General features: G+C 40.6%; 1 protein-coding gene across 1 annotated transcript in view; it reads right to left on the bottom strand.

Annotated features, from left to right (window-relative positions):
* Positions 1-2,504: 2,504 nt before the first annotated feature.
* The window catches only part of LOC124595254 (zinc finger-containing ubiquitin peptidase 1-like), a 221,105-nt gene continuing 210,300 nt past the window's right edge, over positions 2,505-13,309 (bottom strand). The window contains exons 10-11 of the mRNA XM_047133922.1: positions 3,158-3,220; positions 2,505-3,057 (exon numbers count right to left, since the gene is read on the bottom strand). Coding sequence (XP_046989878.1) covers positions 3,176-3,220 — 45 coding nt within the window. The 3' untranslated portion in view covers positions 2,505-3,057; positions 3,158-3,175. The remainder of the gene's footprint in view (positions 3,058-3,157; positions 3,221-13,309) is intronic.

Consider the following 13,309-nt stretch of genomic DNA (forward strand, 5'->3'; position numbering starts at 1 on the left):
ATGTCAATGGTAAATATCATTATTGTTTTCCTTTTACACCACTAGGGTTGGTGTGTTTAAATTTGCCCCCCCCCCCCCCTCTCCCCCTAGTTTGTTCTTTTCATACACGGTTTAGGCTCTGTAGCAATTGCTCATGAAGGTAGTGAACAATGCATGATCCAACCAACATAATTTGCATTTTTCCAAATTATTCCAAGCAAACAGTTAGACGACTGCTAATGAACACACAATGTCCAACATCTTCCCCATTAATAACATTTACAAAATAAAGTAAGTTATTTTAGTTTCTGTTTTTATTTTTATTTTTATTGTATACAGTGTATTTTTCACCGTAAAATATCACACTTTCATGCTCTATTCTTCCTTCTAATTATTTGTTTACGTAATATGACACAAATGTAACACTGGGAGGGAGGGAGGGAAGAGAGGAAAATCATCATTCTAGGTACAGGGCCAAGCAAGGAAAATACTTGATATTAAATTCATTCATCTAGCAACAATCCCTAACAATCTCTAGTACTGCATTATGCTGTACAGCATGACCAAGGCAAACAGAAAGACAACTATCATATCGATTGCTGATATAGCGTATGGTGAAGAGGAAGTTTCTTATGATATTACAATCACATTTGTTGTTGTATCCATTAACAATATCTGAGAAAACCTCAAAAAAATTTACATGCCATGAAGAACACAATGGCCGTCTAAGCAATCTAACTATCAGACAATAGAATGGCACCTACCTTGAATTTTGGTTTGCTTGACGTCACCAGTTACCTTTAAAATGATTGACTATCTGCTGTGGTATCAAAATGTTGTTCTTCAGAATGGTGATATCAGAAAAACAAACATAGACACTGAGACATGTGACATGACCAGCATGAGAGGTGGTTTAAGCTTAAGGCAAGACGTGAAGTGGGATGACCAGAAGATAATTCTGAAAGATGAAATGGAGTAGAGTGCAATAGAGCTCATGAGAGCAAAAGATTTAGACATAGCGGCAGCCCCCATGTACAAAGCCAAGGCAAAATTTACAAATTTGAGGACGAGAATGAGAAAGGATGTCTGCCAAAGGGCAAACATAAGCCTCGGATCATGGAGGATGCTAGTCAGTATAACATGGACAATTGAACCATCTGCTTCACAGACATTGCCATCTGGGTCATATCTTTCTGCATCTATTACTCTGAACTACCCTGGTGGGAACTGTTTCTTTAGAAATTCTAAAGACACTTTTGAATTGAATATTCTCTATATCCGGCCTCCACTGCAAGTCTTCTATCTGTTCCCTTGCACCCTTCCTTCCTTTTTATACTCCTATTTCAATTTCTCATTGTAATTTTGTAAACTTGGGGTTTTTTAATTTCATCTTTTGGTCTATCTTTTTGATTACATTTCTTTTTAAAGTTGTGTTACCATTATTATTATTATTTTTAACAAACTTGAATATTTTCCCCTTCCTCAGTCCTCTTTTCCTTCTTTGGTCACTTCTGCTGCCTGCTCCCTCCTCACTGTTCCTCCTAAACGCACATTAACTTGCACCTGTCTTCCCTTCCCACAAGATTTATCACTATAGTTTTATTCTCTTCTCTGCAACCTCTGCTCACTCTATTGCATCTTCCTTCACTGGAACTAAACCACCCCTCCCATCTTCCACATCTTAGAACAACACACCCACCTTTCACACAACAACCAAAGGAGGATAAATAGAGAGAGAGAGAGAGAGAGAGAGAGAGAGAGAGAGACAGGGAGGGAGGGGGGGGGGGAGAGGAGAGGAGAGAGAGGGAGGGAGAGTGGGGAGGAGGGGGTGTTTGGGAGAGTTTATAATACATTTTTTAATTTGAATAAGACAAAATTCAACAGGTGAAGCAACTTGATATCTCTATTTTCTGTAAGTCTGTTTGCAACAAAAAACTAGTAGGTAACTGGCAGCCTTTTCTCACATCACTATTATTTGAAATTCAGGACTTTTCAGTACTGTAATCAGGATCTTGTCACCATCTCTTATAAGCAGATAAGAATGACATGACTATAGTATGGTGAGCAGCTGAAAATTAAAATGGGATTTGTATGAATACTTTGCACACTTACCATGATCAACCACATAATGTGATTTTGTTTATGACTGTATGGCAACACATCAATGTTGTCACAGTCCTAGAAAACTATTGCTAATTTCACATTAGAAACCTGGCAACAATACTGTCAACTGTCATAGATATTCTTTTGCCATCAGAGTATAGCAAATTAGATTACTTGTAGTACAAGATGGTGACTTTACCTACAGTTTCTATGGCCTTACTTATTCAAGAGGAAAAGTGAAAAATGAGTACAACACTAACACAGGCAAACTACAATTCCATTCTTTTCAATGTGTTAAGAGATTAGAATCAATGATGGTATAAAACAAATATAATAACTGAAAGTTAAAATGATAACATAATGACATCAGAAGTACAACTATCATGCAAAGAAGCACACAGTTTTTACACCTCTAACATATGGTTACAACAGATGCAGAAAATACCATTAGTAACATTTTTGATTTTCCTATGAACCAATCCTGAAACAAGTCACTAAGACCTCATAAAAGAATGGTAGATGACTCCACCCCTTAATTCAGATATCAGGATCTTGATAACAGTAATGATAGCTTGTTCTTGAAGTTACTTGACACGTACACATTTGCACAATTCAACAAAGAAAAGATCACAGACATCAAATTAGTTGCTGTTGCTTTGCTTCCATATTTTAAATGAATGTCAAACAACACTACCAGAAACAGCTAGAAAATCACATACATAAGGCATTTTAAAATGTGGCCTAGTACCCATTTGATAAATAAGAAAAAAGTAGTCTAAGGCAATCGTTTTAAAATTATATTTACAAATGGCAGTCGCTGGAAGTACACAGATGTTGTCGCTAACATGTCACATAATTCACTGTTTTCACTAATCCCTGTCAGATGTTTCGTTTCTAAATATCCGGATGATGAGATCATAGAGTTTGTATGAAACAACTTTGTACAAAACCAAATTTAACACCCTTGGTGCAGTCCTGAAAATTGGAAAACATTACAACACTTAAATGAAATAATTCATTAGTACTTTAATAAATAATGGCAGCTTACAGCAATGTGATGGGGAAATAGACTCACCTAATAAAATAGGTGTTATCATCGATCTTGGGGGACTCGTACTGATCGCAGAATTTTACTTTGCTAGAAGTAGAATAACAACAAATATTTTAGATTATAGAAAACTCAGAACTTACATGCAACACAATCAAGCACTAGATTCAGTATCATAAATGTTCATAAAATTCATTTAAGACTGTTGACACATCTCAGTTTCTCACATATGCAGGACTACCATTTCAACATTATCAGAAACAGTGAGTAGTGAAAAAAGGGGGTGTGCAAGGATGAATGAAGGAGACGGTGACATAGTTCAAAATGAACCAAGACTGACAGAGGAAAAAGAAGTAAGAGTTAGTCACAAAGATGTATCATCTACACTGGAGAAATTGGAACTATGTTTCCCAAGTACGAGGTACACAAATTAAACAGAACAGTGCTGTAGTCACATAATCATGAACACTCTTTGACACTTGTGTACAACTCCCATTTTGCTTGGAATGCCATGGTTGTGACAAAAGTAAAATTTATAGCTTTGTTCAAGTGAAGAAATGACATTATTGGTCAGAAAAAGTCCATACAACAACTTGATACTCATGACACTTCTGCACTGCCCTCGGGATTACTCTGCTCTGTAAGAGAGACAAAGTATAAGGTTTAATGGGGTCTGCCACAAACTCATTAGAGATAAAATGCAAACTTGAAGTAGGGTAAGGATGGAGAAGGAAAACAGCTCTACCTTTTCGAAGAAACTTCTCCGGCATTTGCTTTAAGTAATTTAGGGAAGTCATGAAAAATCTAAATGCAAATGGCCACACAGAGATTTTAACCACAGTCCTTCGAATATGAGTCCACTGTCCTACAACTTCACCATCTTGCTTGATCTCCACTCTGAAAAGAACTGTCATAAAGGGACTTACGCATGATACAAGGGTACAATTATTATATAATTTTTTAGGTGGGCTGAAGTTTACTCAATGCATAGAAAATTATGAACAGGGTAGGAGAGAGCAAATACCCCTAGTAATCTTTCTGCTGCTTCAAATTCTTCAGAAAATTTTCTTGACAAATCATTTGGAGCATGGAGTACAACACTCTGGTCTTTTCTGACAATAGGTTGTTTGGACATGTTGTTCACTACTACAAAGAAAGAAGACAGGTATTTGAGGACTATTATCTCAAAAGGCATCAACCATCACAACAGCCCTATTCACACTAGTCAACAGCAGATGATTGTTGTCACCTTCTGGGTCAAACCTCATCACTGTACCCATAACAATGTTGGTCCCCAACACACAATTCTTGATCTCCATCACCATGCAGAGGTACTAGCTTCTCAACTAGCCATCAAAGGAAAACTAAGTGATGTGACCATTTGTGGTGGTGAGGCCACCACATATGAAAATTCTCCATGGATGGCATGACAGGAAATCTCATTGAGGTAAACAAGTCTGGATGCTTGTCGACACAGGTATTTCTTTTATTGTTATGTCTGATATCTATCAGCATCAGTTAAAGAAGACTATGTTCCATGATAGGAAAGCAATTGTGCTAAAGCTACAAATGGGAAATATGTCCAGCCAACTGGAATACGCATCATAGGAATACCTATCAATGACAGAATGCAGCCCTTTGAATTTTTTATTTTAGCAAAATGTAGTCATAATGTTATTCTTGGACAGGATTTCTTGCAAGCATCATAAGCTGTCATAGACTGTGGTATATCAGAGCTCCAGACTGATGTAGCTATTCCAACAAGCAAATATATCAACAATTGCTATGGGCGATAGTTTGCCACTGAAATCATTGTTATCCCATAATCAACCATACAGTGAGTTCCACTTGCCTATCAAGATGTTCAGTGAAACTGTGAAACTTTTGTCAACTGCAAAAAGCTTATTAGCCCACAAATGAAACCTGCACGCCAGCAACGAACATGAGCATTGTATATAGTCAAGGAGAACTTTTGGATCACTAACTGTAAAGGCAGCCACAACTCATCACTAAAAGGGACAGCCGAACCATTCCAGGAAGGGTAGATTTGTGTCATCAATGAAGAATCATGCTCTGTTGCCACTAAATACAAAGCAGAGGAGGAAGCTACTGTCAAGCTGCCAATAGGATCTGCCCTGACCATGGAACTATGTCGAAAGTGATAGCTGTTCTGCTCTCAATTTTCGTATACTTTCAAATCCGAAGCGTAAAAAAGATAGATCAAGTGGCCCATGCAAAAACATTGTATCAACATGTGGATCACACACCAAATAACCAGTTGTCATACAATGTCACTGACTGAAGGACAGATAATCTGGCAGAAAGAGAGGAGGATGCTGCAAGGTCACACCACTGACACCATTGAATTTTCAGAGTCCTCGTGGTTCTTGCAAAGAAGGACAACTGCAAATGGCATTGTATGACAAGAATGTCAAGACAGAACATCACACTGATCCTAGGGGTTTTAGAACTGGAGCAGTTCTAGTACAAACTCAAGAAGGTGCCAAAAGGGTGATAACCTTTTATGCGTCCAGGCTACTCTCCAAGTCCAAAATAAACTACTCTACAACAGAAAATGAGTGCCTTGCTGTTGACTGGGTCATCAACAAGTTTTGGCTGTATTTATTTGACAAACTATTGACCATTGTGATGGGCCACCATTCTCTGTTCTGGATGATTAACCTGAAGGATCCTTCAGGTCAACTGGCAAGATGGATACTAAGATTTCATGTGTACGACCTCACAGTAGCATACAGAAATGAATGCAAACACAAGAACACTGACTGGTTCTTGAGGAATAGTTTGGTGGAACACAACAAATGGTTCAAATGGCTCTGAGCACTATGGGACTTAACATCTGAGGTCATCAGTCCCCTAGACTTAGAACTACTTAAACCTAACTAACCTAAGGACAGCAAACACATCCATGCCCAATGCAGGATTTGAACCTGCGACCTTAGCAGCAGCACTATTCCGGAGTGAAGCGCCTAGAACCGCTCGGCCACAACGGCTGGCGGAACACAACAACATGAACGAAATGTCAGTCATCACTGTGTTAAATGATATTGCTGCTGAATAGAGAGAAAATCCAGCACTGTTGAAAACCATAGAAGTCTTGAAGAAAGAGGCATCAACCAAATGAGAATTCCAATAAATGGAGTATTGTATAAGAGAAATTATGGCTAGGTGTCCTGAAGTATTCCCATGATCCCCCCTCCCCTCTGCACACTCACAAGGCCCATATGACAAACGATATACTGTTCCTGTTCTGGCTGGACAACACGTCAGGATGACTATATGAAACATTTCATTGCCTGGACAGAAGAATAATGACAGCTGGCTTGGATACAAAATCTGGATGGTTGGTAGAAGGAATGAGTGCACTAAAACGCCAAGCACTGGCCAGTGAGATAAAGCCCAGTGGAATTGGTTTGGATTTTTACAACTGTGTGGAAAGTAGGATTATCAGTAACGTTGCTAAAGTGCTACTTAGGGCTGTATCATATCCTTTGTCACTTGTCAGGCAACTAATATGAAATTAAAGATTATCACTCTTCATCAAAAAGACAGAAGTGCAGAGATGTTACTTTTGATACTCGCCATAATGAAGATGATGTAACAATACGACCAGAATGCAAGGAGCAGCCAGCGCCACCATTCAGAGGACAACTGATAAGATCTAGATTCAGGGTGCTGTAGTCAGATAAAAATGAGAATTCTGAAACAGTGGGTCACTGTTTCTCCAGGAAATGGAGCAATGTCGCAAGTTATAGTACACACAGTGTGGCATAGTGGTTAGTTTCAATGGTAGGCGTGCTGCAGATAGTTGGGTCAAACTCAACCAGCAGCAATTATTTGTTATTTTGTATTTATAATTTCTGGAATGTTTTTGAAATATCTTATCTTTGTAATGCTTGTATATTCTGGAATATTGAATGTTTATATAAATATCAGCATTCAAGAATATTTGATGGTTGTGTAAATAGCTGCACTATCCATGTAGCAGTTCAGTTCTGTTCTGTTCACTTTTAAACCAGGCTTTAGGTGCCTAAAATTGGTGTCTGTGAACCCCAGATAACTCTGCTATGCGGCGCTGCACATGTGATTCACCAAGTCGCCCACTAGGCAAGCAGGACTGTACAAACTGTTGTTATTAGCTGTTCTTCAAATGGCAAAAATGTGTAACTTCAACATTTTTTAAAAAATATTTGCAGTGCCTCTTAGCAACTTTGGCAGAGCATTTCTTTCATTGTCTTCTTCCTGTGTAAAAAATTTTAGGGTAGATTTCAACACATCTTATAGGACCACTCCCTTGTATGTACCACAGACCACACCACATGATTAAGACAGGTAACAATGACAATGGGTTACTGCAAATCCACACCTCGTCTGAGGGATGGTTCTATCACTTTTATGTAGTTCAGGTTAAACAAAACATCTTCACTCCATCTGGCCAATTGGTACAGCAACTATACAAAGATTATTCTTGAATGAAATAATCTTGAGTAAACCCCAACAAAATATCACAACTCCAAAGTGAGGAAGTAAGTTTCCATAATCACACAGTGAATACAGTGGAGATAAGACCAGACGTGAAGTAAAGCAACATGGTCATAAACATACAAAACTGTGGAACAGGAAACCAATGAAAACATTTCTTGCACTTGGATGTTTTTATGAGCGTTATATAGGGAATGAAATCAAGAGCAACTCTGAATTATTACACTTTTCCAGCCAGAAGACTACACAAGAATGGAATAAGAAATGTTGAGAGGATTTTAATCAAATGGAGGACAAATGGTATTTGTAGGGGCAAATTTTTTTACATCATACTCATTTACAACATGAGATTAAACTGGTGCATCAGATTATGGAGTGGGAGATGAAATTTATCAAGAGATTAAAAGGCACGGAATCAACAATGAGCTGTGTGTGGATCGTCTTCCTGCGATCATGTATTTTACACCCTGTTTTTAACGTACTTCCACCTCACTACGTTAATTTAAATTACTACTGTCACTGAGCTGCTGCTTTACCTGACCGTGACCGGCGCTAGCAGCGCATATCGATATATCCTCTCTCGTAGTATCTATGCTTGACCTTTATTACTTCCCGGTCATTGTCTGCCGTACACTAGTTGGGATAGAGAGTTCGTGTCGCGAGTTCGGGCTGCCAGTCAGTTAGAGCGTGTCTGGAGCACAGTCCAGACCTGCCAGTCAGGGAATTGCAGTGTGGCACTAGTGCAATGGGGTTGGTGCAGCAGTGAGGTCTGCGTCGACATGGCTCGCCAGAACATTTCTGCCACGCATCACTTGAGCTGGGCCACCGTCTCCATGGATCGTCTGTCGGCCGTCCTACCGGGCGACGCATTTTGGCTCGCCAATTGTTCACGAGTCGGCTGTGTGTGTGTGCTTGGTTACTGTTGGGTATCGTTTAGGTCATCGTGCAAGTGTTTGTCGGCTTGTGTGTGTAGTTGGCGTTATTTCCACTGACGACTATTTTAGATGATGTAGGCATTCTGAGAGGAGTCGGTCGGCTGCTGCGGACCAGAGAAGTTATCTTCGCGTGGTGCAGTCGGCTGGGTCTGCTGGCGGTCCATGCGTGTGTGGAGCTGTCCGATCACTATGAGCTTCGTAGTTCACCGACCCAGGACGTCAAAGTTGAGTAGTGGTTTCAATTTCCTAAGCCATGTCCATTCATGTTGTGATAGTTCATTTCAGTGGTTCGCTGTTGGGGAGCTTTTCCTGTCAGCAACACCGAGTGTTTCTGTTGCTGAAATTTAGCAGCCATGCGGTGCAATTAACTATATTGGTTGACTACAATTCGAGTGCACCAGCGGAATTTTCTGTTTTGTGGTTGTTAGACTTCTGGTTATCTGCCCTGGCCGCTGACATAAAATCAAGCAGTGTTCTTTTGGGGTGAATTTAACTAGATTACCGTAGTTCAATTTCAAGTGTAACAGCGGAATTTTCTGCCTTGTGGCCGTTAGTGTTCTGGTTACCTGCCCTGGCCACGTATGTTATTTCAGGCAGTGTCCTTTACTCACTTGTTGTCGCTGTCCAACATGGTACGTAATTTTGACAGCTAACACATACATCATTGTGGATTATCACGTTTGTAACATTTTGTGTTTGAGTTCTCATGTACTGATTGATGGCAAGCAAGTCGTCGTGTCTGTCGGTCCGTGGCTGTCCCCTGGTTGGGTTCCAACAGATCAAGTGTAGTTGGGCTCACCACCTGTCTCACATAAGTGAACGAGGGCAGACCGACCTCCCTGGAGGCTTCTGAGTGCCGCTGTCTTTATTGTCTTTCCCACCGGTGTTTGATTATCTGTTTTCAGCTATTTAAAATTTAAGGCTTATGGTTATATTTCTTTTTTTTTTCTAAATTTCGGAAAATTAACTGGGCTTTCAGCCTTGTGACTTCATTCTTAAAATTACCTTTTAAGCTTAAAAATTGCGGCCTTCTGCTTTTAGAAGATTGTGGTAATATATTTTAAAATTTTGAAATTTAATGATGGCCTTCAGCCATTTGTATTGCACCTTGCATATGTTTATTCTATCTACTTTGCCTTCAGGCTTTGCACCTAGCTGCGATATATGTTTTTTTAAATTATTTTATTTGTTATTTTAACTGCATTTTTATCTTGTTGATTTTTAAGAATTCTTGTTTGGAGGCCTTCAGTCGTGAAAGAGATGCATTTGGTAAAGGTTTGGCTGTGTGCCTCTTTGGTTGTAAATGTGTTATTAAATTACAATTTTAAGGTGAAACTGACCCCAACCTTATTTGGCCCTTTCCACAATCCTAATTACATGTTCTGCCCAGAGGGCTTAGTGGGTGTCTCACAGGTAGCAGAGCGTGTTGACACTCGTGCTCACCAACCTAGTTGTGATCAGAAACAAATGCTTACCAAAAGAAAGAAAATGTATCGTGCTCCGCAGCTGCGTCACTGGACTGTGGTGCAACAGATGTCCCTTTCTCCAAAAATATACACAATGTGAGCATAATGTTGCAACCACACACGAAAGTTGACCTGCTGTGAGGCCTTCAGTCGTGAAAGAGATGCATTTGGTAAAGGTTTGGCTATGTGCCGCTTTGGTTGTAAATGTGTTATTAAATTACAACTTTAAGGTGAAACTGACCCCAACCTTATTTGGCCCTTTCCACAATCCTAATTACATGTTCTGCCCAGAGGGCTGAATGGGCGTGTGACTGGTAGCAGAGCGTGTTGACACTCATGCTCACCAACCTAGTTGCGGTCAGTTTCCCTCTTGTTTCTATTGTGTCTGTGGCATCGTATTGTTTGTCTTGGTACTGTTTCAGGTGTTACGATAATGGCAGTCAGACAGACTTTGGGGATCGGCCTGCTAAATCTTGTTTACGGGTTGGCAATAAGGCGCCAACTGACAACAGCAGTGTTCCCGAATTGGTAGCAAGTTCGCGCGTTGCCATGCTGCAGCCGGCTGACATCATCTCGGCGGTAGTCGGAGAGACAGGAGTGGCAATTCAGTTTCCTTCAAGGCTATTGAAGGCCTTGAGGACACTATTTGTCTTCTAGAGGGAACCCAACCTGGTGACAGTCAGCTGGATTTGAGTGTGGGCACTGATAATCTGTTAAGTTCAGGCATTAACTTCTGGTCTTAAAGTTGTGGTAGCTCTTTGGTTGTCAACTTTGGTCATCTTGTGAGGCTTAGCTCGGTGCCTTCTGCTGTGCAGTGATGTTGGGTTGCCTGGGGCATGTTTCCTCTGCATTGTTGAAGTCCGAGCGGGTATCTCACTATTTTCGTTGCTGGCTTAGCGGTGGTTGTGAATTGGTCATCTTGCTGAACTTAGGTCAGTCTCTTCCCAGGGCAAAGATGTCAGGTAGCCAGTGGGCGTGTTTCTTCTGCAGGGGTGGGTCCGACCGAGTGTTTTGCTGGTGGCCTTTCTTGGCCACTGTCTTCTGCCTTTTTAGAACCTGCCAGTTAGTTTATTTCGGCATATCACCCCCTGGTTTTTGTTTGAGAGGGGGGGGTTGAGCCGTGCGTGGATCGTCTTCCCGCCATCATGTATTTTACACCCTGTTTTTAACATACTTCCACCTCACTACATTAATTTAAAGTACTACTATTACTGAGTGGCTACTTTGAGTGACCATGACCGGCGCTAGCAGTGCGTATTGGTATATCCCCTCTCGTAGTATCTTTGCTTGACTGCTATTACTTCCCGGTCATTGTCTGTCGTATGCCAGTTGGGCTAGGGGGTTCGTGTCGCAAGTTTGGGCTGCCAGTCAGTTAGACCATGTCTGGAGTGCAGTCCGGACCTGCCAGTCGAGGAGTTGCAGTGCGGCACTAGTGCAATTGGGTTGGAGCAGCAGTGAGGTCTGCGTCAACATGGCTTGCCCGACCATTGCCACCATGAATCACTTGAGCCAGGACACCGTCTCCGTGGATCGTCCGTTGGTAGTCCTACCGGGCGACGCATTTTGGCTCGCCGATCATTCATGAGTCGGCTGTGAGTGTGTGCATCGACTCCCGATTTGTCTTCCTGCATGCTTAGTTACTGTTGGGTATCATTCAGGTCTTTGTGCAAGTGCTTGTCAGGTTATGTGTGTAGTTGGCGTTATTTCCACCGACGACTATTTTAGATGTTGTCAGCATTCTGAGACGAGTTGGTCAGTTGCTGTGAACCAGAGAAGTTATCTCCATGCGGTGCGGTCGGTTGGGTGCGCTGGTGGTCACTGCGAGTGTTCTGGTTATCTGCCCTGGCCACTGACATAAAATCAAGCAGTGTTCTTTTGGGGTGAATTAACTAGATTGCCGGTTCAATTTCAAGTGTAACAGCGGAATTTTCTGCCTTGTGGCCGTTAGTGTTCTGGTTACCTGCCCTGGCCACGAATGTTATTTCAGGCAGTGTCCTTTACTCACTTGTTGTCGCTGTCCAACATGGTACGTAATTTTGACAGCTAACACATACATCATTGTGGATTATCACGTTTGTAACATTTTGTGTTTGAGTTCTCATGTACTGATTGATGGCAAGCAAGTCGTCGTGTCTGTCGGTCCATGGCTGTCCCCTGGTTGGGTTCCAACAGATCAAGTGTAGTTGGGCTCACCACCTGTCTCACATAAGTGAACGAGGGCAGACCGACCTCCCTGGAGGCTTCTGAGTGCCGCTGTCTTTATTGTCTTTCCCACCGGTGTTTGATTATCTGTTTTCAGCTATTTAAAATTTAAGGCTTATGGTTATATTTCTTTTTTTTTCTAAATTTCGGAAAATTAACTGGGCTTTCAGCCTTGTGACTTCATTCTTAAAATTATCTTTTAAGCTTAAAAATTGCGGCCTTCTGCTTTTAAAAGATTGTGGTAATATATTTTAAAATTTTGAAATTTAATGATGGCCTTCAGCCATTTGTATTGCACCTTGCATATGTTTATTCTATCTACTTTGCCTTGAGGCTTTGCACCTAGCTGCGATATATGTTTTTTTAAATTATTTTATTTGTTATTTTAACTGCATTTTTATCTTGTTGATTTTTAAGAATTCTTGTTTGGAGGCCTTCAGTCGTGAAAGAGATGCATTTGGTAAAGGTTTGGCTATGTGCCTCTTTGGTTGTAAATGTGTTATTAAATTACAATAAATTACAATTATAAGGTGAAACTGACCGCAACCTTATTTGGCCCTTTCCACAATCCTAATTACCTGTTCTGCCCAGCAGGTTTAGTGGGTGTCTCAAACACCACACTAGTACTTTTGACAGTAGAATACTTACAGTACATGAAAAAGTTACTCAGCTACAGAGAAGATGACGATAATTGCAATTTGAGTGTGCAAAGAAATGAAAATATATTTTAGCAGTCAGGAATATATTTTGCACTAATCATGAAGTGTCGACATTTTTGAGATGTAAGTAACTCCTACATGGATGATTAAAGCAATCAGTATTATATTTACTGGAGTACCATTTGAAATTCATCATATTACAGAAATTGGCAATATTGTGCCTATCTATTCTTGAGGTTAGTTGTGAATATGCTACGTTTTTGAAATATAAGTAGCAAGAGCAGAGTACAGAGTATATTTCTGGGAAGGGTTAAAGTGTGGCAAGGAAATATAGGAGCTCATAATTAAGATGGATAAAAGACTACAAGAGGACAAATATTTAAAAACTGTAATACGCTGATGATGTGGCATAGAATG

The sequence above is a fragment of the Schistocerca americana genome, chromosome 2 (assembly GCF_021461395.2).
Source record: "Schistocerca americana isolate TAMUIC-IGC-003095 chromosome 2, iqSchAmer2.1, whole genome shotgun sequence".
In the NCBI taxonomy this organism is placed as follows: Eukaryota; Metazoa; Arthropoda; class Insecta; order Orthoptera; family Acrididae; genus Schistocerca; species Schistocerca americana.